The following is a 26,966-nucleotide window of genomic DNA, read 5'->3' as shown; positions in this document are numbered from 1 at the left end:
ATTATTCGCAGTCATTGAATGCTGATAATATCTTTAACATTAACATGACGGATTACAAATTCAAACACAACAGTACTGCTATTGGCACATTTTGGTTTTCAGTAAATAAAAAAGAGAGCACAGAAGGCAACGATTTGGCTGTTTTGTTGTTAGTTTCACTAATATGAACTGTCAATCACACATAATTGATATAATAGATACAATAAATTAATCAAAGTACATTTTTATCTGGGGCAATCATTTCTCAGTAAATTCTTGGTGCCAGATATACTAAGATCGTTATTTGTAAGTTGTAATTTGCGTTTGCAATTTAGAATTTTGTGCACAGGGCTGAACATTCCTGTAGGATGTGTGGAAAACCTAATAACCATGGCCATCCTGCGACACGGGGCGTTTAAGACTCAGACAGCAGATTTGAAAGACAGGATTAGGAGATGTGACAGCTACTCTACGCTGGAACGTAGATAGATATGCAAAAATGTGCAGACTTGTAAGTAGTTTTGTTATTGCAGGTGGACTATGGCGCAACTCTTCCACCTGGTTTCAAATCCATCCTGAGTTCCTCAAACAGCTTCAAAAGGCTGGAAAAGAAATATGTTTAATTATTATTTTCTCTTTCATTCTAAAAATATTTACACAAGGGTGAAAAATGCTATCTCAGCATTTGCTGGCTTTGTTTTCATGTCTCCTTGTTGCCACAATAATTGCAGCCATGTGTGGGCATTTAACGCACACAAACAGTTTGCACCTCTTTTGGAAATGCATTAAATATAGGCACAGTTTCTATGAGCAAAGTTGCTGTCCGCTTTAATAGATCACATTGCAGGTGTTATTATATATTTACATTTTCTCGAACCAACACACACATAACTGTGTGTGAACGCTCCATATTGCATATTCATTGCTGCAGACACACTATCTGGATGGAGACGTGCTGTTTTGCTCATTTGACAGATGCAACCCTCAGTGTGCTGCTAGTATATCAGGTTGTACTTTTTTTGCATGTGCAAGTTTGCACTCTGTAATGTGGCAGCTCCATATATAATCCACAAATGTAACCAGGGGCCAAAAACACTGTTGCATTAAAGAAGGAAATGTTAGCTGTTGATAGAATAGCTGTTCATGAACATTTTTAAAGCAGTAAGAGACTTAAAGAGAGCTTTTAATATTAGTGTCTAGCAGACATGAGAAAGAGGTGAAGGCAACCATTCATTAATAAGTTATTTAACAACTGGATTTGTGTTGTTGATCTGTACCCTTTTAGAAAGTATAATTTTATTCAAAATCAACAAAAAAAAGGTAGCCAGAGATGTGATACAGATGTGAAACGATGAAGAAAGGATGATCAAAAGGTCAAAAGAACAAACATGCTAGCATTTGGACTGTTGCACCCAACTTTAAGCAGCACTCACATAGCCCAAAGTGGGTTAGTGTATGCATGTTTACTGTTCAAGTGTGTGTATGTGTGTGAAAAAGAGAGAGCTCGGGGTACAGGAGGCAAACAAGCGAGAAGGGACCTAATGCAGGAGCAATGTGAGAGAGGATGAGGGGAAGGAGTGAGAGGAGTGCACAGCGAGTGCTGAAAGATTTGCTGGGGAGGGTGAGGAAAAAAGGAGGAGTGAGAGGAGGTTTGCTGCCAAGCCCAGGCAAAGTGTTGATGTTAAAAGGACAACTATCTGATCCCTGCGTTCAGCCTCTCTGCTGCTGTTCCAAACACACCATCGCTCCGAGGTCTTGCATGGCACACAGACGTGCTGTCGAGGCAAGTTTGTGTCCATCGCTTTTGGTTTGCTCAACAGATATTGCATATGTGACTTTTTCTGTGTGTGTGCCTCCATGTAATGTGAATATGGCTCCATGCCATCTGTAGAAAGAAAAAAAAAAGAAAAAAGGAAAAAAAAGTGAGAGTAGCCTCCAATGCTTGCTGCTGAAAGGCAAAAGCAAATAATTTTAACCTACCCTGACCACTTCTGTATACTGTACACATGCTCACACATTCACACACTCACACACACATGCATGCATACACTTTCATACAGTGGCTTTCCTGCTGGCTGTCCAGATGAGGTTTGGTGGCCTGGGACAAGGATTGCCTTGTTACTTGATTCAATGGTGTGTTTTAGCTCCAAAATATGCTCGGTGAGAGGTGAGACTGGGGAGGGAGGGTGGCCTGAGCAGGGGGCAGACTCTAGATCTATCCATAATGTCTGTATGTCTGTCTGCTTCTCTACTGTAAACAGTCACACCCTGTGACAGGCTGTTAGCAGGGGAGCATTATAAACAGTTCTGTGCTGATCTTTTTTTTTCTCTTTTAGTGCTTTACTTTAAGGAAGTGAGAAGTGTGTGACCCATTTCACACAACATAATCAGGGATCCTATGGCTTTTCCCTTTTTTGTACGTAAACACACTGCATTCAGATTTAAGATCTTATAACTAATCAGGAGGTGAGTTTAGATGTTAAAGCTAAATATGCAAGAAGGCTTGGCATGTTTTTGTTTCTTTCATTGCTGTAGTTTGTAGTCTGTGAACATCCTACCATACACGTAAACAACGCTACAATAAAGTGACTGAGTTAACTTGCTTAAGAATGTTACTTGTTTGTAATCATCATTAGACCTTATTTTTCCAGATTGTGTTTTTATTGAAAACAAATTAATTCAATTTAGAATAATCCCAGATTTAGTTAAAAAATTTCAGTGGTTACAGGCAGTGTAACAAAGCCACAAAATCTTCTGTAAGTTAATACCCAGTTAAACAAACACCTTGACTTTCATGTATTTTTGTTTCTTCTAGTGTGGATTTGGTAAATCTGTTATTTTAAATTAGCATCAACATAATAAAGGTAAAATCTGTCATGTCATCACAAAATTTCTTTACCCCACTCCCTCTGTCTCTTTCTTTCTCTATGTTTTCCCCACTTCCTGTGTTGCTCATTCAGGAGTTTCCCATACAACTGTTTTATGAAGAGTAAAAATAACGGCTGTGTTCAACACAGTCTTTCTGCTTAATGCTCACTATACCTATGCATCATTGAGCACATGCTCAAATACAGGTGTCTGCATGTGCATGTATCCCTACTTATGGTTGATACTTTGTCAACAGTCTGCCAACAGTGTGTTTGTCTTGGACAACTGTAGATTACCCAATCAGATAATCAAGGGTATAATAGCATCACATGCATCTGGGAGTGTTTTTCCCTTCCATTATCCCCCAGAATGCACAGATACATGTCTGACTCAGACACACACACAACCATACTGTAGACATGCAGCAGTAATACACATGCAGCAGCGAACGGTCAGAGGTTTGCTGTGTTGAGAAAAAAAAAAACTTCTGTGGTGGTTCATCTGGATTTAAAAGTGCTTAGCTGGTTTATTCTGTCTCAGTCTGATTTTGTTGGAAGGCCATCACTGAAAGCTAAATTGTTTATATATATATATATATATATATATATATATATATATATATATATATATATATATATATATATATATATATATATATATATATATATTTATATATATATAAATATATATATATTTATATATATATATATATATATATATATATATATATATATATATATATATATATATATATATATATATATATATATAAAGGATTGTAAATGTCAGAAAATAAAATGTGATTGCAATCTCTTATTTGTTACTTCATGGTCCAGTTCCCACATCATTATCATAACTTCAATTCCAGTTACATAAGAGATAGTATGTATATATATATATATATATATATATATATATATACTATCTCTTATGTAACTGGAATTGAAGTTATGATAATGATGTGGGACACAACAACAAAAATGTTTTTGGATCACAGTTTTGCTACACGACACCCTTTCTCTTAATATTTTGCTTACAGACGTATTAAGACAAACATTCATTCACTCATTCATTTTCTGAACCGCTTAATCCAATTCAGGGTTGCGGGGAAGCTGGAGCCTATCCCAGCTGGCTTTGGGCGACAGGCAGGGTACACCCTGGACAGCTCGCCGGTCCATCGCAGGGCTAAGACAAACATATTATGAAAAATATACTTGCACTGTGCTTCCAAGTATTTGGTAGTTTGAAGTTGCTTCCAACTTGAAAACACAAATTGAACTGCAATAAATTTTCTGCCCACTAGCTTTGACAATATCTCCATCAGTTAGCTGTTTAAAATGGGAAATGATTTATTTCAGAAATATGCAGTTTCAATTTTAAAACTTTAAACTTTCATCAACAGATAAAATGTACACTACTCTTATTAACTCTTATTTTAAAAAACTTTTTTCCATAGTCACATGCGGGCAAATTACAACTTACCCTTTGTCATTAAATACATCATCACCACCTCCATCATTACTTAATTGTCAATTTAAGTGAAAACTGGAATGTATTCAGCAGTGCCTCTAAATACATAAAGGACAGAGGAATAGACAATAAAGCCCAGGGTGTATGGAGCAGATGTGTAACAATGTGACTTTTGTCTGCTGTCATAAACATTTCATCAAAATCTCAGGAAATTTTGAAAAAAGGGCATGATATGTGTCCCATAAGGCCATGGACCTTGCAATAGAGGACTTGTCCAGTAGTTGGAAGGTTTGCAGTTCAATCTGTGAACCTTCTTGTGTCAAAGTGTCCTAGAGTGACCGCACTTTGGGCCTGATTTGCTCATTGGTGTGTGAATCTGTGCTTGATGGAGAAAACAAAGCACCAAATGCAAAGAAAAAAAGAGTGTTGTGAGAATGAGTGCGGACTATAAGCTTTACCAACACTTAGAGGTCCTCAGAAGTCTACTTTCTTTATGTGTACATTTCCACAAAGGTTCTCATGTGGAAAAAAGAACACCTTTTTTAATTGTTTACAACTTACATCAGGGAATGTAGCAAAAAAAAAAAAAAAGGAAAAAAAATCACCTGGTCCTTATCAGATCTTAGCAGTGTTTTATTTGTTAAACCAACAATAACATCCACAAACTATTTCCAAGAATAAAAACATGTAACTTTTCAGAAACTGATAGTTTCATTGTGCACTGTAGGGATTTTATTTTAGATGGAGGCTAAATCTGCAGTGCATGCACTCTCTCCCAGTTAACAGCTGTTTTCTGAGACACCAGCAGTGCTTTCAAGCATCATAGAGTGTTGCCTTTTTGTTCGGAACTGATTCAGGCTATGTAGCTGTGGAGAAAGTGGGGAACAAACAGGTATGGGCAGAATTTTATTCCCAGGCTAACTTGTCAGAGTACATTTAGTCTAATTTGCTGATGTGGGCTTTCTCTATTTTTATCTACAATAATCCTGACGTTTGGAAAACTCCAAGGGCTTTACAAACTTTAAAGCAACACTGAAGTCTTTATCCTATTTTGGCTCCTGACTGAAAAAAAAAAATCACAATTACTGGTATTTTTATCGATAGATAAAAGAAGTATCAGATGGCAGCTCAATTATAAACAGAATTTCAAGAAAACTCAAAGAGTACTTCAGAAGTTTATGTGATCTAAATTTACATCTATCTGATCTCAACTTTTATATTTTCAAATTAAAACAGTGAACAAAAGGTACAAAAGTCTTTTATGGGCAAAATTGGCACACCTTTAAAATGATGATTGAAAGCATTTTCAATGTACACTTTGTTTCTAATTAAAATATGTTAAAATGTTTTGAGTAATCAATTGATTGTTTTAATATAGGGCATATGTTGTACCCAAGCGGCAACCTCCGGCAGTTAAGAGTGAAGCCTATGCAGAAGTGCATAAAACTGCACTCATCCGCTAGGCACTGGCTCCAAAACAGAGCAAATCTCCATAGACTCCTGTAACAAAGGACTCCTCAAGACAGATAGAAGAATTAACAGGTTTAGTCACCAAACAGGTATTTGAAAATCTCACCAAGCTGTTGGTGAGACAGCTCATGGGATGATCCATGAGACAAGCAAGGGGTAAACAAGAGGGATGTCGAGACAAGGAGTCCAGGAAACGAGCAGGGGTCAATAGGTCAGGTTTACCTTCATGACAACTTTGGAGGGATTGAATTTATTTCTAATTCCCTGTACTTTCATTTATTCTTGAAATTCAGCATATTAAGAGGCGTGTCTTTTTGATTGACAGGTACCTTATCTCCCACTTCAAGTAAAAAGGACTTAGAGCAACCACGGTTTTTGCCAGTTAACGTAACCTAGCTTTAGCCTGCTTCCCTCCATTAGCTGGTTAGCTCCTGTCAGCTCCAGATTACTTAGCTTGGCTCTTAGCTACAGGCAGGTCGGATGTCAATCATCCACCCCCACGCTCACAGCCCAACTCTTAGCTCTACCTCTATGCCCATATTTGTATGTTCCTGGCGAGATGACACACATGACCCTGCCAAGATGGCGATAGTAGGAACTGCCTACCAAGGTTAAATTCAGCTCTTCAGAAACCTATTGGTGACGTCACAGAGGTTCTGTCCATCTTTTTATATTCAGCCTATGGTTGTACCCTAGAATGGTCTCTTCTCTTCTCTTCTTTTTATAGTATTTGCACACATTACTTGAACACATATACACATTGATGATATATAGCATATTTAACTGAATAAACATCCCAAACTGTATTGAAAACACACATCAGGACCATGACAAGAAGAGTGGTTTTTTTTTTGTACATGTAATGTCCATCCATCCATCCAACCATCCTTTTTTTAACCGCTTAATCCAATTCAAGGAAGCTGTTGCTGATCCCAGAAATTCTAATTATAAATATAAATTTGGGTTATACTTGCTCTCAGGCTTTTTCCTGCTGGCTATGAGCAAAAAAAAAAAAAAAAAAGGAAAGAAAGAAAGAAAGAAAAATAAATGGACAAAACTCTCTTTGCTCTCTTTAAACCTTTTCATTTCCAGTAGCCCTTGTCTTTACAATGTCTCTTTTTAACTTCCTGTGTTTCTTCAGTCTGCCTGTTTCTCCCGGTTATATCTTGCACTCGCCCAAATCTTCTCTCTGTCCAACTTTCAGGACAAAATGCCAAAAGCAGTATAATCGTGTCCTTAGCTACCATCACTCACTATGTTATGTAACACACCACCTAGTGGATGTGTGTTCTTGTGTCTTTGCCTTCCTTGAGTTTTTATAGGCCTCCGCTGAAGTCACACTCACTACAGAATCTGTGGTTTCTATATCTTGATTTTCATCTCAGTATGATTGGTATGTTTAAATCTATAGGAATTGACGATTCAATTCAGTTCTGAGTTGTCATTTAGACAGATGTATGTACGTAAGTAAGACTGACACTACCTTGCTGGATTGTGATATTATAATCTACATAACAACAGATATGAATAGTAGGGGCACAAAGAGTCAAATGACTTCTTTTGGTTGGACTCTAAATTTAAAAAGTTGTGATATCAAATAGAACTGAGTACTGGATATAATTTGAGCTGTCATTGAAAAATTCCAAAAGGAAGTGGATGTAAGCAGTGCTCCAAAGGTGGTCATCTGGTTACCTTGCTTAGTAAGGCTGCAACAACTTGTCAAAAAGTCGACAATGAAATTTATCGACGCAAAATTTCATTGTCGACATGTCATGTTATAAACTCCCGTAACAGCTTTGCTAATTAACTTACTGAAGGACATTATATTGTGACTGACTAGGAATCCAGATGACATTCATATGATGCAAATGAAGCGAGTGGGGTAAAACATACTAGGGCCTGTAAAATGAGCTGTGTCAACTGGAAGCACAGATGGTGGGCGTGACAGAAGTAATCGTGACTAATCGTTGACTATTAAAATAATCATTAGTTGCAGCCCTATTGCATGTTACTATCACCACCAGATTCTGGATAAGCAGTAGAAAATGACGGAAGATGGAAGTAGTAAAGAAAACCACCTGAATTAACTTGTTTTTGTTCTTTTTTGGCAAACCATTGTATATATAAGTTCTAAAGTGCTAAATGGTATCTGGCATTTTATTTTGCACTTATTTACTTTTTTTCTTTAGCAAAGCCAAAGCTGTTACTATGTGTTAGTTGCTCCCTTTTATGGCACGTTGAACCTGAAAAGTATGTTTTATATTAGTTGGATGTTCTGTATTTCTATAGAAGCTGTGGTAAACCATCTCAAAGTGAGCTCTTGGTTTCTTGGTTCTCATCTAAAAAGTAAACAAAGGATTTGGCCGTGGATGTGTTATATACAGGAGATGGCATGAACTACACATTGACACACACACACACTCTTCCACCCTTGTTCTCTTCCTGTCCTAGTGTCTCAATCACATAAACGTGCACAAACACACACATGCACACACTAATGTAGGGCATTTGTGGCTTGTGCAGTCCCTTTATGCTTGATGCAGTGTGTTATCTTTCGTCCTTCAGTTCTTTTTCTGTTCAATGTGCTTCTCACTTTCTTTTCCTTTAAGCTGAATTCAGAATACAAAAGTTCTTTAGTGTCTTCTGATGTTGTATTTTTGCACAGTCCAGTGTGTTTCTCTTGTGTGTTTTGAAGGCAAAGGCAGTTAACACCACAGGCAGGGCATGTACTACGAAGCTGGATTTTCTCTTGCCAAGGTAACTTCAGGGTCAACTCTGGGTTTTCAATATTACGATACTTCTAGTTCACTTCTTATCAGGGTTTATCACCTTGGCAACTAATGCTGAACAGCTAACCTGCTCCGGAGCAGGTTAGGTTCTGGATAATAGAAAAGAGAGGATAAAAGCACCACTTCCTGACCAATTAGGTCTCTTGGAAAATGACCTGCCCATTCTGTCTGCATTGGTGGGTGGAAAAGAGTTTAGCAAAGAAACAATTTTAGGCATAGATGCATCTTTTTGATGAGGAATTAAAAAACCTTGTTACTGACTAGATTGGAAAACCCTGGGTCGAATTACAGAGTTGATAACCAGCTTTGTAGTAATGCTTCTCTAGATTGCCAATGACGGGGTAAGTCAGCCCAGTTCACAGGGTATGTCAATATATTAAACTCACTTTGTAATACAGTCCTCTGAACTGCTGCAGAGACAAACAGATTACAAGATTTTTTTTTTTCATTTTTTTGTAAATGCATCTGACTTAGATTTTCGGAAGGATCTCTATTTCTGTCGTTCAACTGAAACAGCATAATAGTTCCGGCTGTCATGCAGGGAAACTTCCCTTGTCTTTAACCTTACACTGTACACAATACAAGTAGCTTCTGGGCCTTCATTCGGTTTTGCACACCTGGTTCTTGTAGATAATTGACATACACGCTCCCAAACAGACCTTAGGTTTTGTTTTCCACCATGCTCTCATTCATGGCTGTATGTATGTTATTTTCTTCTTTGGGATTTTGCCCTGTTATGTCACCTGATACCATCTCTGGTGCTGTCTATAGTGCCTGACTGAGGAATAATTTGATTCAAATATATATATATATATATATATATATATATATATATATATATATATATATATATATATATATATATATATATATATATATATATATATATATATATATGGAAGGATGGAAGCAAAAATTAGTTTATCTTTGAAAGCTGAAGAGTTTAAGAATTCACAAAAAAACTTTATGCAGATCAGACAAATCTTGTCCAGTTGAACAACAGAGTGATTTTCTGCATCAGAAACATTTCTTTACAGCTGTTTTCCTACATAAGAATTGTGAAAAAGGCTAACATAAAGAGGCACCAGCACAAAATGGGATTTAAGTCCTTATGCATGCAGCATCAAATGGAAGACCGGTGTGCAGATACTCAAACTGTTCCCACAGGATTCAGCCGCAAATGCTAATACCCAGCAATGTCAGCGTCAGTCAGTAAGAGCAGAAAGCCAACAGAAAGTGGGGGGTCATTGAAGCTGTGACGCACTCACCTCTCACAGTAATAGGAGTAGAGAATGACAAGCTGGCATCAGTAGTCAAGCATAGGTACAACAACACAAGGGAAAGCCACTTCACTTAGTCGTGGATCCTTGAAGAGAAGAGGGAGGGAGGAGGTTGCCACAATAAAATATTGTGTGTTTCAGATCAATATTTTTGAATGTATAGGTGCTCATTTGTGTGTGATGCACCTTACTTATGCACCTTACTGGAAATTTGACGTGTACATGGCAGAATGTATCCAAAAGATTTTTATACAAAGACCAAGTTCCTGCATTTATTTACTGACAGGGTACATTTCTGGGAACACTGTGGATCCAGTTTTATCATTCATCAAAGCCTAAACTGGACAAAGCTTCTGGCTACATTACATATGATCACATGCAACTTCCAAGCTACACGTAACCGTTCATGCATCAAATATGAACGAGGGAGTACAAATATTAGATGTACACTTCTAAACTTGCGGACAGATGCATGCATTTGTTCACTTGACAGTACATGCAAAGGCTTAGTCATGCAACTCTTTCTCAGCCTGAGGCAATGTTAGTGGCTGCCATGAGCACGCGCCATACACAGGGGGAAAAAGGGGGAGGAGATTTGAATAAACAAATGCATAGAAGTGATCATTTTATTTATTTTTTTTTTACTCTTTTTCATAATTACAGCCAGGAAACTATTGGATTTGGTTGATGCTTGATGAGCATTGACAGACTTTTGTTTGTGTCACACATTTAGCAGGCCTTGTTGAGAAAACCATTTGAAAGCGCCTTCCCCACTCTGGCCTACTTTTGTTTGTACTGAATGTAAACAAGGCAGCTTACTTTGACTTGTGGGAACACAGTGATTTAGTGTTCCGTTGAGATAGTCATTAATTATTTATTTTTTAAAAAGAGGTATCAAAGCTTCTCCAAGGACCGGTAATTTCATACGTATAAATGTCTGTCTTTACCTCCCATGTTGTGTCAAAAGGAAGATTTGGGCACCAACTGCTAAAATTTCTGTTTCTGTGTACTTTCTGTCAATTTATATTGTTGATTTAATTTTATCATCTCTGCCAACATGTTGATAAAATTTGTTTGTGCGAACTGGAAGTCATTGGCATGTGCATGCAAATAAAAACAAAAGCTGGTTCGTTTTCGTTGTTAGTCACCTTGAGCCTTGTGTTATGTGAACTTCAACATTTATGAGTTTAGCTTCAGATTTGAAATCATATTCTAGTCTGTTACTTAGTTTCTATTCTTGGCTGTTTTGAGTCCTGCTTAAGTATTGTTTTATTTTTTTAAGTTCATCTTCTTGTGCATTGCATTTATTTACTTGTTCTCTACACACCTGGTTTCATCGGCTGATTTTCTTCACCTGCTCCTGTTTGGATAGAATGCGTGTCTACTGTCTGACTTCACTGTCAGACAAGAACTGCATGTGTCGTCTAGGGGTGTCACCATTTCGTTGTTTCATTGTAATCGATCGTAATTACGTCATGATCTCAAGCATTTAAATGAAATAAAAGACTGACATTTCCACACCCACCCCCCCGCTCCCCCCTCCCCGTCTCTCTCGGGTTTTTGTGTATTCGTATGTGTGCATGTGTTTCCCCAGCCCGTCCCCCATCTACAATAGTGATTGGTTAGGTTGACATACATTAGGGAGGTGGACAAACAAGTAAAAGCTCATGAAGTTGCTGCACATTGTAGCCAACGCTGCTCGTTAGTAGAGCTGCAACTATCGAGTACTTTTGGAATCGTATTCTGTAGATTATTTCTACGAGTAATCGAGCACTCTAATGATTATATACTTTTTTTTAATCATAATTTGTAAAACAAATACTAGAAACGCAACCAAAGTAAATCTATAAATTTATATATGTGAAGCTGTTGCATGGGTTGTTACTACCTAATGCATGAGGAAAATGTGTTTTAATATGTGATACTTTGGTGCAGCCAACGTGTTTGTGCACGCGCTCAATGTGTGGAGAAAAAATTCTCAACCGATTGCGAATTCCTGCGTTTTAAAAGATTTAAAAGAAGAATTCATGTAGAAAGAAGGACTGACTTGTAAAAATGTACAACGTATCTAAGAACTAGCCTATGTCCTCGTGGACGACACGTCTGTTAAAAGTGTGTCTGTTTAATATGTAATAAAAGTTTGCTGCAGGAACAGCAAAACATGCGCTTTGACTCTGCGTGTGTGCGGGAGAGACAGATGAGGGAAGGATTACAAGACCGTTAACGTGCGTTAGCAGCCGACACCTCGCCATGCCTCGTCACTGCTGACTAATATCACAGGTTATAACACTGTACGTTTTTAACAAGTGGTGCTGTTGTTGATATAAATCGGAAAGTTAAATCTCCGCCTGGAGCGGTGAAGTGGGGGTGTTTTCCTTTCAGGTGCTGCAACATTGACAACATGCTTTACAGCGCACACACTGCACTACGTTTTCTGCCCTTTTGAGTGTGAAATGGTCCCACACTTGCAACTTTTTCTGTCTTTTCCTCCCCTCTTCTTCATTCTCTGCCATTAGAGACCAAAGCAACGAGAAGCTTCAGACAGAAAGCAAACCGCTCGCCGCTGCTGTTTGAAATGTCCGTCAACAGTCCGGGTGAAACAGTCATACTGTACAGACATACTGTAGATGACAGATTCTGTTTATATATTTTTATAAATGTTTAACTATTTTATATGTTTACTGAAACAATGATTTAGTCCCTCAGAACAGCGTAGTAGTCCGAGAATGCCGCAATGATGCATAAATTAAAATATATCACCATGTCATATTAATTAAACGGAGCCTCGAGGCAAATAATTTACCTCGATCAATTTTTGTACTCGGGTTACTCAAGTTACCCGAGTAAACGTTGCAGCCCTACTCGTTCGCTAACCTGCAGTTTATGACACCATGGCAAGTGCCGATAAAGGAGACACGGCACCAGAGCTTCAAGCTGCTCCTGCTTCTCTTAAATCACCAGAGTGGAAATATTTTGCGTTCCCGAGGAGTTATGTGGACAATGTTCCTGTTGTTGACAAGATGGCCACAGTGTGTACGATATGCTATGTTCGGTACCATACCTGGGCATGGGAAACACTACAAACATGCCAGGACACATTCACAGGAATCACAAATTGTGGCGAGTGAGAGAGTGTTCTCCACAGCAGGGGGCATTGTGTCGGCTCAGACAGCAGCCGTTTCTCCAGAGAATGTAGACATTCTCATCTTCCTTAAGCAAAACTTAAAAAATGTAAAAAAATAGTAGTTGTCTTGTCTGGCCAATAAATATGTAAATTGTTAAGATTTTGATCTTTCCAAGAGCATCACTCTCTCCACATATAGAAAACAAAATATCTTCACAGAAAAAATCTTTAAAGAAGAATGTAGAAATGACAGTTGTCATTCTCAGAGGGCAAAAAAGTCCAAACTACATTTTTTTATGTTTAAATAGGATCTGTTTTTTTGAAGGCAATTGTTCCATGGCCTTGAACATAACTATTATATTTTTATTTATTTTTGTTGTGTACTGCTACTTCAGTAGTGCACGCTGCTAAAACCAAAAAGAGTCACTAGATGGTAGGCACCCTCTGTGACTTCTAATTTTTGTTATTTTGTTGTTTTTATAACTTGACTGAGGACAAGATTGTTATCTTTATATCTTTATATTGTAAATAAATTAATTTCAGATTGGACCATAAGTGTCTAATGTGATACATAATACAAGAATAATGAAAACTGCATCACTTAAATGTATCCCATTTTTTACATAAGATTTACTCTACAAAAGTTAATGAAAACAAATGATTACAGACAAGACGAGTATAAAAATGTCAGAGGTCTCTGTACTGTAAGAAAAAGAGGAAAATATCGAGAGTGGAATCAAATCGTGACCCGAAAATCGAAAGCAATATCAAATTGAGGATTTGGAGAATCGTGACACCCCTAGTGTCGTCAGGGGTGGTCCATTAACGCAGCGTGGCCAAGCTGGGCAAGTTTGTTGAGGTGAATACTGCAGGCCTGGAAGATCTCATTGCATTTGCCTTCGACATTCGCAAAGGTGGCAAGAGGAAAGCTAGGATACACACACATAAGTCCTTGAATTGTGTGTCTTTGAATGAAACAAGTCCAAATTATAAAGTGGATTTGTGAAATTATTGTCCATGTGTTACGCTGACATAACCTACAGTTATCTGAGTGTAATAACTTGTAGGCTGCAATAAATGTTGTGTTGCTATGTTGAAGCAGCCAAACATTGGCAAAACAGGTACAAAACAGGTTTTGTAAAGATTAGCTTATTGCATATGAAATACCAAGGCTGTTTGAAATAATTTTGCCAGCTGTTAATTATATCAGAATATATTTTTTACTAGGAACACAAGATTTAGGTCTTATCAGAAATTCAAAATTAGCGTCAGCAAGGGGTTAACTGATGTTGTTTAGCGCAGTGGGTCTTGCTGTGCTGGCTTGCCCTAATACACACTGGCCAGTTTGGCTTTGTGACTAATTCTAACTCTGGCTGAACCAGATAGGGTGAAGTTGCATTTAGCTTCCGTGTTCCACGTGTCTAGGGCAAACTTCCAGAAAGCCTCTGATCAGCTGAGACAACAGTTTTTTAAGGATAAGGACCCACCTGTTTTCAACTGCATTTGACCAAAGTTCATATTTAAAAGTCCGAATCTGCACTTTCTTTTAAGATATAATTTTTATTTTTATTTTTTTTTGTCCAGCATTGAAGCAATGTATTCTGCTGAGCAAATTTACTTTGCCAAGGGGAGCTGTAAAGATATAAAGATCCTCTTGATATTCTTGATTCTTTTTTTTATTTCTCTATTTATTTTGTATAATTGTTTGTATTACAGAGTTTGTATTGCTGGACCGGACCAGAGAGGACAGAAGACGGACAGAAAGAGAACTGAAAAACAACACGTAGAGAGACAAAGATAGAGAGAGAGAAAGAAAGAATGAGAAAGAGAACAACCTACATAGATATGCATATACACATCATGTCCCGCAGGAGAACAAAGCCATCAACTGTCAGGAGAGCCAGAAATCAGCAAGCTAAACTGGAAACATGCATAGAAAACTACCTGTTGTTAGTAAATAAACCTGCAGGATGACTCAGTGACTGTGTTACATGCAGAACATACAGAGTGGAATGTGTTCAGAGAAGAGTGATCATGTCAATGTGACCCTGCCCACACAAAGGTGAGAGGAAGGCCAGGAGAACCCCAGGACTCAGGCTGCCGGCAGCCATCCCCAAGCACAGACCCCAACTGCCCCGCTCGGGAGCCAGCCATGCACCCTCCTAGGAGGTGGCACAGGTGGGCCTCAGCCAGAGTCCCCCACAGTTAGGGGGTAACAGGCCTCAGCGGGTCCAGACCGGCAAAGGCTGGCCCTGCCTGGCACCGGCTGCCCAGGGCAGACAGAGTGCGGGTCCCAGGGCCATAAGAGCCTGAAAGCAATCCCCGACCCCCTCAGGCAGAGGGTCCACCTCACGCCAACAGGGAGCCAGGACCCCCAAACCACCACCGGGCGGCAGCCAGGCCGCACTCCAGATCCAGATTTAGGATAAAAAAATTTTAACTTGACGATTTTTTTATTTAATATTTTTTCTTCTTCCTTTGCCTTTTGTTTTTGTTGTAAATTGCGCATCTTATTTTCTGCTGTGTGATGATGTCTGTGTAAAGCCGTTTGAAACACCCTGTTCTTGAATTGTGCTCCACAAATAAACTTGCTTTGCCCTGGCTCAGAGCATCACAAGTGCATCAACTTCTGCCCCCAATTCCACTTCTGTACTTACACAGAGGACAATGATCTGCAGTGAAAGCCCCCACCCCCAGTATTAAGATGAAACTGTGTAAAAAGAACTCATGAGGATTCTTTTGACCTCATCCTAACCTCAATTATTTATTTAGTCAATTCTCAATTACACAATTAACATTTCTACCTTACTCTATCTCTATGACCATCATCCCTTTATTTTCATCTGCAATCATGAACATTTTCTTCTTTGACGTTTTACATAAAGGTGTAGTTAGGGATATTGAAACACTGGACTCTTCAGCTTGGAAATATTTGGATTTTATTTGATAAGTAGTAAGAATTAGTAAGACTGATGTGCTGTGCACTAAGGGAAGGTGCTTTCAGCTGTGATTGTTTACTGCTCTTAGCTTGTGGTTTTGCTTCAGCATTGTGACAGAGTAAGCTTCATTGTTCTATCTTGTATTGTCCTGTTCTTCCCCTTTTGTGCCTTTTTGTCTGACTGTTGCCCTCCTCATCTTCTCTGCTCTATTGTGCTGCTTTCCCTTCTCAGTCCTGATCATAAAAGAAATGCAATCACTACATATAAATGCAGTTATAAAGTACTTTTTAAAGCTTTAATGCCAGTGTTACACTAAGTAGTACCCTTTGTTTTTTGAGAAGAAAGCTGTTGAAAGAAGAGCTAACTGTAATTATAATATTGTTTTTCTGCCCAAGATGCCAAATAGCAAATTATGACTCATGTCCTGAGAGTCACAAAATATTGCAAAATGACTCGATGCCACAAACATGCCATTGCTCCATGCAGCAACAGATTCATTCCACTTTCTTTTGCTGTTTATTATTAACTATAGGTTAATTAATGCATTCTGAGCTAATTCTATCTGATCTAGTGTCACAACTTCATCTTTCTTTTAACATCTTTTTCTTTTTCTTTTTAGTTGCCTTTATGTGGAGTACATCAGGACTAATCTTTATATTCCCAAGCTAGTCATGTAGCCTTTTGTCTTTACCCAGCTGCTGCAACAACAACAAAAGGTAGCTTGTTCACCTTTTTACCCTTTTGGACATTTTTTTGTGGTTGTTTTTTTTGTTTTTTTGTTTTTTTTTTAAGAATCTCCTCTTATCAGGAGAATAAAGAAGAATCAGTTTGAACCTTTCCAACTGTATAATTGCACTAATAAAGTGGACGTGCTGTTATTGGTGCTTAGGAGCAATCAGTCTGATCAGTCAGCAGAACTGAATCAAAGCTTTACCAAATGACTATAGAAATGGCTTGGTTTGGTTTTACACTATCATTTACAGATAGTTAATTAAATCACCTGTCAAAATTTGAAAAAAAAAATCTCCTGGGACTTGAAATCTGTATTAGTGCAATCTGAGATGAGCAACAATACACATGACATCATATCAGATACAGTGTATGACATATGAACGATAACCAGTAGTTACTTATTTTGGCCATTACTTTTTTCCATTAAGATTTATAGCTAAGAGCAGTCACGTAAAGTAGCTGTTAACATGCGCGATCACTTAGTTTTGCTCCAGTTCGTATAATGGATTTCACACATTTGGTCACATGCTAAAGTGTTACTTTTAGTTTAGTTTTTTTTTTTTTTATTTCTTGAATTGTTGCAGCAATGAGGTCCTTTAGAACAGACAATTCAGTCAGTCTGTCAAACGTCTACGTGCAGACACTCGACAACTTGCTTGATTGAGTGACGTAAGACTGTAATGAGATCAATAAGTAATCGCTGGTGAGGTCTGGTTTCACAGTGCATTGACAAGACTCCTGATGTGCTGACTGGGAACAATTAGCATCGGCAAGCAACACTAACAGGGTTTTGAGTGATGACGATAATGACTGGATGTCTGAATTCAAGTGTGTCTATGTGGGTGGGTGAGTCATCATCATCCAGCCACAGGAGTCCCAGCTCTCTCCCTCACTCACACCCTCACTCACACTGTCATAAACACACACATGCAAGCCATGTATGCACAGGCAGATTTTCCAAGTCCATCTGGTAGCTGCGTTGAGAGGGTAAATGGTGATCCTCACGGTCTAAATCAACCAGCTTGTATAGACAATACTATCTGCTTAAACTGCAATGCATGGGATGCAATAAAATTGAAATGATGACCACAGATCACAGGAGCAAAAACAAATACTTAATAAAATTATGTCGGTTTTGAACAAATCCAGAGAGCCAAATGGCTACAACAAGGAATTTATTATCTTCCAGATGAGATATGATCAGACAAAAGGAAATTAAATATTCTGGTCCCAAAAGTAAAGCTGGTGTGGTAGATTGCCAATAAATAAATGAATAAATAAACAAAAAATAATAATAAAAAAAGCAAAAAAATGAGAATGAAATGGTTTGCCACTGATTTAAACTATGATAGAAAATGGTAAAGTTAAATCATTTTCTTTAATGACATGTATGTGTTGACATTCTCTGTATGTACTTAATGTGTGATTAATGTTTATTAAAGCTGCATTACTGAATTTTGGCATATTTCTCAGATGAGTCGTTCTATGAACTGGCATCCATCTGGCATCCATCTTGCATCCTGAGCTCGCATCAACCAATAAATGTCAGTCAATTGTTGAATAGTCTTCTATCTGTTATATTGTGTATCACTCTCTTTCAGTTTTACTTGACCCTCTCAACTGTTCAAATAATACGTTTTTAGTTTCTTAAATTGTGGCCATAGACAGGCAGGCCAGGTTAATTGGTTACTCGAAATTGTCCCTAAGAGTGAGTGTGAGCGTGAATAGTTGTTTCTTTCTGTGCTGTCCCTGCGATAGACTGGCGACCTGTCAAGGGTGTACCTTTCCTCTTGCCCAATGACTGCTGGGTTAGACTCCAACCTTCCCTGCGACCCTTATTCGGACTCAGTGGTTTGGAAATTAATGAAAACTTTAGCTTACCATTATTGCATTTGCACTATGAGTATTTGTTTATTTCTTTCTTTCTACAAATATTTTTTATCACACAGTGAAAACAAGTAACGTGAGCTCAGGCCATCAGATCCTATATCTTTGCATAAACATAACTTTTTTGTTCCACTCATTCTCACGCGAAGAATTCACATTGTACAGCTGTGCATGGCATGATAGTGGAATGATTTATGTTTTTAATTTGCCTACTTCTGTGTGATTCTCTCCACACTCCCTAGTATCAGTCTCCGCTGGGATATAGTGAGAACAGTTGCTTGCCAGTTGGGGTTTTGGTCTAGCTTGCTGGTTTTTTTGGGACTGGAGTGTCTGAGTCGTGACACAGACCATGTGTGTTAATGTGTGTGTACCGTATGTGCCTGGGGCTCTGTGAACGTTTCAGTGTGTGGGTGTGCATATGTAAAATTGGACCCAGGAACATTGATTTTTGTGGTATTTAGCCTCCCTTTTTAAAAACTGCAGTACATTGCAATGTAAACAATTACACAATGCTGTTAGTTTAAGTGTCAGTGATAGCATGTGTATCTCTATGAACAGTTCCAAATGGTTTCAGATCATCAGAGTAAATTTAAAGTAAAGTTTGACACTAACGTAGATTATGTCAAGGACTTTGCTGTTCCGTGTTGTGGCTGTAGTGGAAAAAAAACATTGCATTTTCACAATGCAAAAAAAAAAAAACCCTCCTCCAGGGCTACAGAAGAAATTAAACTTAAGATGCCATGCTGCACTCTTTTCTAAGTGTGTCACAACATCTCAAATGCTGCATGATAAGGTTCGCCTTGTGATAGAAATAAAATCTTTTAAGAGCTGGAGCTGTTCATTAATTTAGAAGTCCTCAGGATAAACAAATCATCATATATATATATTTTTAAAAAAAGACAGACAGTCACATTCATTCTATAATCTGTTTTTCAACTCAATTTTAAGAAGAGATGCATTTCTTTGACCATTATCACAACCTCTTGTAAACTTTATGGAATCACTCTTCATAGGGTGGATGTTAATTCAGATGTTATAATGTTTTATTACAGCATGAAACAGCTGAATGAACGTTCCCTTAGAGTGGTGAGTTAATGATTTATTTTTCCTGGGGGTTGTAATGATTTAATTTGAAATGATTGTGGTGGGGGAATTGGACCCGAATGATTGTTTTAAACAGATTCCAACAGATATTGCTGATCAACATCAGATTAAATCATGTGTTGTGACACTTTTGATCCATTTGCTTGCATTATGCTTCTTATTGTGATATGTATATTTTTCTCTTCAGTTTCTCCATGACTTTTATTTTCCTATTTTTTTTTCCCCTTTCAGTGACTTGTTCTTTTTTTTGTCTTGCTTCTACATCTTCCATTTACCTTTCAATCACTTGGAGAAGCTATGATTCAGTGGGTAGAATTGTCATCCTCGGTTTGATCTCAGTCCTCTAATGTGTCAAAGTGTCTTCGGGCAAGACACCAAACCTCTCCTTGGTCCTAACATGCTCATTAGCATGTAAATGTAGAGAAAAATGAAGAAATATAAAAATAAATATATATATATTCGAAGAAAAGCTTTGGCATGTCCTTCAACTTGCCTAAGAAAGTTCAGGCTGTGGTAAAGAATAAAAGTGCTCATCCTAAAACTTGACTTTCAAGCCTGTTAGAGTCCTGTAACCTCTGTTTCCCCTTATGTAATGTATAACTATCATGCAAAAGATATTGTGAATAATAATAAATAAAAAAATGGACTCATGGTGATTCCTTTCAAGGTTTGCACTGTAAAGACTACAAGCTGAAGAAAAAAAAGAGCTCCCCCTACAGAGTACAGTGTGTTGATGCATGTGTGCATCTGCCAGCAATCAGAAAGTCCTGAATCATCCCAGTTTATACATGATGCAAACTGTTCTGGGTTTTTCTTTTCCAGCACAAACCATATGAGTGAAATTAGTGGCAGTTTAATTAGACTGAATGATGGAGTTGTCAAAGATTATGGGACTCAGAAGTACATTAGGCCACTGATTTCCCAACCTCTTTTAGACTTGACAGGAGAAGTGTATTTGGGCAGGCTTTCAAGGGACAGCACAGCGCAGAAGACGATTTCATAGCTTGTGGCGAAGATGGAAACTTAAGTGTTTGTGATAGAGAGAGCAGGGCTTTTCTCAAGCTTGATTACTGCTACAACAGAACTCTGCCACTGCCTCTTTAATTCAGTATTCTACCCATTCACTTTATCTAACATGACTAATTTATTTATTTTTATATTTGAGTATGCATGTCTCCCTTGAAAGAGCAAATCTGTCTTGCAAAAATATGACACACAGATTGCTGTACTGTATGCTGTAATTCTGGACAGGACAAGTTAAAAAAAAAAAGATCATGCATGATGGAAAAGTTTAGTGTGATTCCGCTATCTTGCTTTTTCACCCTTTCAAACAACCTTGCTGAAATCCCTGTGGACTCACATTAAACACAGATCCGCTGTATTAGCCAGATTATCTCATCTGCCATTCAAGATGCAAACTCATCTCCTGTGGATGACGGTAACACTGTCAGGTCATCCCGTTCTATGACATCAGGCTACAAACTATGACAGAAAAGCATTTCACAGACACACATGCATATTAAGAATAAAAATAATACGCATCCGTACATGTACAGTGCTCCTTCAGACAACCCAATGCAAATCCTGTGCAACACTTCCTTTGCATTGTAGACTGTGATAGGAACTAGTGTTGATTTTTACACACTCACTGGACTCCTGACATATTATAGAGCTGTTCCAGAGAAGTGGGAATGTTTGAATGCAGAGGTATGGAGCTTCTTGGGGAAATTTTTCATCCACTCCTCTAGTAAAAACTTCAGATCAGCAGGTGATACAGTGCACAGCATAGCAGCAAATATTCCAACAGCATGCCATGCGTCTACTGCAACATTGCTATTGTCAACATGCCGTGATGAAATCACAATGACTTCCACCGCCTATACTTCGCATCCCATCCTGCCACCTGCATTCTCTTGACAGATGTTCCTCTGCAACCTCTCACTTGCATTTTCATCCGTGAGAGTAGGCCTCCAGCAGAAAGCCTTCCACTGTGAAATGACACAGCAGCTGAAGAAAAAATCCTGAGCAAACTGTCCACACAATCTCCTGAACGTTTCATATGTTCACATTTCAAAACAGATAATTATTTTACAAGCTCGTATTTCAAATGCACACAGTAGGAAAGTCGCCGTGCCAGAAATATTTCACTTGAACTTCAGCTTTTCTAAGCAGTTTGTTCCGTTGTTCCCTCTTCTCTCCTCACTGCTCCGTTTGTTTGTTGTGTGAAGCGCTGACTTTAAAATTTCATAGCTCATTTCTGAATCACTGTGTGCCTGTACTCCATCTGACATTATCACCCTTACACTCCTGCTTGTGTTCTCAGTTCTACAGACCATCTGTTGCTCTCAGTCCCCAGGGCATGAGACATAAGGGCTCCACAACTGTGGAACAACCTGAGAGGGAAAAAATAAATCCTAAAGTGTGTCTTTTTAAAATGAGAAAAAAATTATTATTGTTTATATTTTTATTTTTTTTAATTCAACTGCTATTTATTATGATTCATGAACTTTATAATTTACTTTTCAAATGTTCATTTAATTGTCTTTCTGCATTTTTTAAAAAAAAATAATAATGTGTGTTATTTATTTTTGCTGGTAATACAGGGGCTGTCTGTGGAAAGCCTCACATTTATTATCAATGTTAGTGAAGCAACCTTTGGTTTTGTAGTCGTTCTGACTTGGTATGAAGTGTCTCCAAGGCGACGCCAGATGTGAGCAACTTGAAATGTAGGTCAGGGGAGTACATTTTACTGTACTATTGTAGCATTGCATACTTTCTGTGCTGTCTTCAAGTGTCAATTCAATTAAAGCAGAACCTCTTGCTGGGACACCAGTCGTCTAATAAATCTCTACAGGAACTCCCTTCCCTGCAACTTTGATTGTATTAATCAAGGCTTGTAATATTAATTCAACTCTGTTATTAATGCAGACTGAGGAATTGTGTTTAGTTTTGCTCATCACAACTGAAACTGTATTTATAAAACGGCATTTCAAAGCCAACTGAGAGTGACAAACAGAAGAACAATGAAGAACAATGAAAACTCACTGTGGAGAGGGCAGAGGAGAGGTTATAGTGGGTGAGGGGTGAGGAGAGACATATGTAGATCAGCCCTCCAGCACTGAGGGGTGATGTGTCCTTTTCTGCTTCTTCATCAGCAGTGCCAGTTCTTGTTTTATTTTTAGATGAGTTGATGAGAGAGACGGATGGAGGAGGGGTACGTGAAGGAGGAACCGTAGTAGAAGAAGAGAAAAGTGGTTTTGCCCTCAGACAATGCTGTATAGTATTGTGGGGTGAACAGGCCTCTGACAGTGGTTTCTGTTTGTGTGCTTCCATCTCCAGATCATGTGCCAACCAGAGTGGGACTACAAGAGACCTCTGAGCAGATCCCAGGTCAGTGCACACTACAAGGAACGAACAGAAGCTTTGTGTGTGTGTGTGTGTGTGTGTCTTAGGCATAATTGCTCTTTTCTAATTTGAAGATTGGATTAATGTCTTTCTCACTGGAAAGTGGGTTTTTATTTAAGTGGTCACATTAAGGTGACAGTTTTTTTTTAACTTTCTTCTTATTTACCAACGGTACAGGCTTAGAGAATCTGTTCTTTTAAAACCCAGCATATTTTAATGTATCGTTTTTGATACATGCAGTTACTGAGACCTTTTACATAAATGTAATGGTAATAAGCTTTGCTCTAAACTCTGTTGAGGTCGTGTTCTTACACCTGGAGGATACAATCATAACACAAGAATCAATTATTAAAACTATATCACACAATAATGAATAAAATTTTTGTGAATTATTTGTTTACATTTTTTAAAGGGCTAAATAAAGATTTAAGTTACTGAATTCGTTCACAAGCCACATGGTTTCCAGTGGCTTGTACTGCTGAACACCATTCTGTTGCATCAATCTACAAAGTAAAGCAAATTAATATCACATTGAAGTAATGTGAAAGTAATGTCTACATTTCATGGTTCCCTTTCTTCTTGCAGATTATAGAACCACGATACCAGTATGATGTGTATACAATACTTTTTTATGTGAACTTATGTGTTATTATGTTTTTTGGATAAGCTCTTGTCTTGGCAAAAATAATAAATCAAATAAAACGGCCCTCAGCTGAAGCTATGAGATGGCCCATGTTTGGGCTGACTGCCACATGAATAGAAGAAAATTTGAGACAAATATTTGTCAAAGCCAGATCATGTCCTATGAGTCACAACTAGTACCATGACCCAAGTTAGACCAAGCTCACAACATCTGTGCCACATAGAAGCACACAATACTTAGCCAGTGGCAAAAGTAGCACAAACAGGCTCCAAACATGTTTGCTATTTGCCTTGGCTTTGCTTTATACAAACATCTAAAATTACAGAACACCACTGAAATACACCACTATGCTACAGTTAAGTTTTAAATATTGTAATACATGCTCTAAAATAAATAAATTTGCACAACTTGTACTGAATTTAAGCCCTGATCTAAACATACCGCTTTATATATTTATCTTGCTTTGCACTGGTACTCTAAAATATTTAGTTAAACTTTCAATGGAAATCAAAGACATTTTAATATCATTAGCATTGCTATTATATTTGTATTCAGATATTTTCACCAAATATATATCTGGTTTGATTTTTCCCTTCAAGATCCATGTCTTCCTATTCTACTATCTTCTATCCTGATATTTTATGTCATCAGTGACTCAAATTTGACTGCTGCTTAGCCAGTAACATACCAATTGTAACAGACTTTAAACAAATCAATGTGCATCTCAGTTCCTGATGTAGAAAGGGCTTTTCCGATAATGCACCTCACTCACCGCTTGGTTGTCAAGCATCAGCTGCAATGACAGGAAACACTTGACAAGTTGTAGGCGTAGTGTAACTGTGGTCAACTGAACCCCAAACAGCTATTTTATGGTTCACAGACGAGTCACTTTGATCTTTGTCCTGTTGTATCCTGGCAACCAGGTATTTTCAATACAGCAGATTTCTTAGTGCTGCAGGTCTTCTCTTTCCCCAAAGCTACTGCTGAACATTTGTTATGGGCAGATACAGAGTCAGGGGCGGGTGAGTGGATGGAGGGAGGTTCATGAAGCAGCAGAGCAACTGAAGAGAAGAGGAGAGGCGAAAAAGGAACAGGCGAGGAGGTGCTACACCATCAACGGATTTAAAGTGGGAATTGAATGGGCTACCTATTGAGCAAGAGTTAAAAGAAGGAACAAAAGTGTGAGATTGCACAGATCTACTGGAATCTAGACTGCTGTATCGTGGCTGAGAGGTTCAAAGTGAACACAAATGATGCAGAGGAGGCACTCAGCCAGCACCATGGGACGGCATCAGGAGAGTGCACATCTTCCCAAACAGGTCCAGTATTGGTTTGATTCAAGCTGTACGCTCTTCCGCATGTCTGCATGAACAAAGGAGAGTGTGTGCAAGCCATTTAATCAGGAATGATGTGATGGTTTAAATAGGACAACTTGAAGCAATGTCTAAATTCAGCTTGTAGTTTTTAGGTCAATTGCGCATGTGAGAGACCGGTGACGACACTGAGTGTCACTTTTGTTCTTAGCAGCGTAGCTTATTATATGTTGAGAGGTTTGTCATACGAAGGTGGCTGTGTTATCTGCGTCTAATCTCAGTCCTGCACAATGGGTTGCACACTTCTTTTATCTTTGAATCAAACATGAATGATTCATATCTAAAAATGTGATAATAACACCAATTTGACAAGTTTTGAGTTAAATTGATTATTAAATGAGAACTACAAGTGAATTTAGCTTGGCGTTCAGTCATCCATGTCCTGCTGAAAGATCTTGGTTACTGTGTGAGAGCTTGAAAATTTGCTTTCCATGAATAAATTGAGGACCAGTAGTTTTTTAATACTTGAACTTGGCCCCTTGTATGCTTTTTTCATTGCTTTGCTATTTGTTCTTAGAGCTGAAAGAGACGTACAGGCTTTCTACGAATGAAAAGCTTCTCTCTGCTGTAGCATTGTATTTACAGTAGACGTGCTGTAGACTCAACTGTGGAGGAGCTCAGCTGCTCTGCTAGAGTAAGCTGTTCTCTTTTTCACTTGACTGGCCATGGCCTGCCTGTGGACTCAACTCCCACTCTCTTCGTGTGTCTGTCACTGCTTCTCTCTTTATCTCTCCCTCTCCACTCTCACCATCTGCCTTTATGCCTGATCTCCCTCCATGTTTCCTAACTGTCTCTCAGGAGAGCGCTTGGGGGTAGAGAGGGAAAACTGGGAAATGGGGCAACAACAGATAAGAGGATACCAGAGGAAAAATAAATGTGATAAGAAGAGGGGGGGGAAGTTTGGAATGCCACATGTCAAAAAGGTGGACAGTGAAATACGGTATACCAAACCTCACACACACAAAAGCAACAGACTGAATAGTTAGTTATTTTGGCAAACCTTGATGTGTGACAGTTTATTAGTTAAACCCTACTCAACTGTAAATTGATATAAGTTTACCTTTTGACATAGCTGCTGTGGCTTGATAAGTGATACAAATCAGTCTTTCTATTCTTAGAAACTTAATATACACAAATCTCGTTTCATTTATCAGAGTACATCAGAGGCCAGAGTTTGAAATTGTCTTCTGTTACAGTGTATTGCATTTGTCGAGGGATTATGACCCATCTTTCTGTGTGCACCATGCACTGTATTCCCCTGAAAGTCTGATAGACTGATCCCAAGAGGCAGTTCTGGTACATTCATGCCTGTATGTATCCACATAGACACATATACACACATGCATTTGCCTCTGCCCACTGTTGATTTACTCATTGACCGTCACTCCCTCTGCTGCATCCTGTGGCTTTTGTGCCGGGAGGAATCAATAACCTTCTCCCTTGCCTTGCCTCTCCACTGTGTCTCTACCAGAGCAGGGCTCAGTGGCACACCATCAGCTGCATGTTGTACTGAATGTACCCAGATAAAGCAGGTCGTGTTTGTAATGCAAAAGTTACATTCTTAACAAATTGTGGAACTATAATAATCTGAGAATAGCAAGGATAGTGCCATAAAACACTTGTAGTGCCCACACCTCTGTGTGTGTGTGTGTGTGTGTGTGTGTGTGTATAGGTGGGCTTGTGTCTATAGCCACACACAAATTCATGTTTCTACTGTCCCATCCCTCCCAGACATTAGCTAAAAAGAGTCCATTACTGCCAGGTAATAGGTGAATGTCACAATAGCAGGATGTCATAAAGCTCTGGAGTGGTCTAATAGGTTTTGTTCAGGTTGAGGTGACACATGCACCCTCTTACACGCACACATAAAGACACATGCTCTTCCAGGAAACTGTTGTTCTAT

At 38.4% G+C, this 26,966-nt stretch overlaps 1 protein-coding gene across 1 annotated transcript in view; it reads left to right on the top strand.

Moving 5' to 3' along the window:
- LOC306760153 (cGMP-inhibited 3',5'-cyclic phosphodiesterase 3A-like) overlaps window positions 1–26,966 on the top strand; it is a gene marked incomplete at both ends in the record, with an annotated part of 53,663 nt that overhangs the window by 6,327 nt on the left and 20,370 nt on the right. Inside the window, one exon of the mRNA XM_079245945.1 lies at window positions 22,982–23,032. Within this exon, the coding sequence (XP_079102071.1) occupies window positions 22,982–23,032 (51 nt within the window). The remainder of the gene's footprint in view (window positions 1–22,981; window positions 23,033–26,966) is intronic.

This window comes from Telmatherina bonti (assembly GCF_933228915.1).
Source record: "Telmatherina bonti genome assembly, chromosome: 9".
Classification (NCBI taxonomy): domain Eukaryota; kingdom Metazoa; phylum Chordata; class Actinopteri; order Atheriniformes; family Telmatherinidae; genus Telmatherina; species Telmatherina bonti.
The sequence above is the reverse complement of the archived record's forward strand: the minus strand, read 5'-3'. Positions and strand labels throughout refer to the sequence as shown.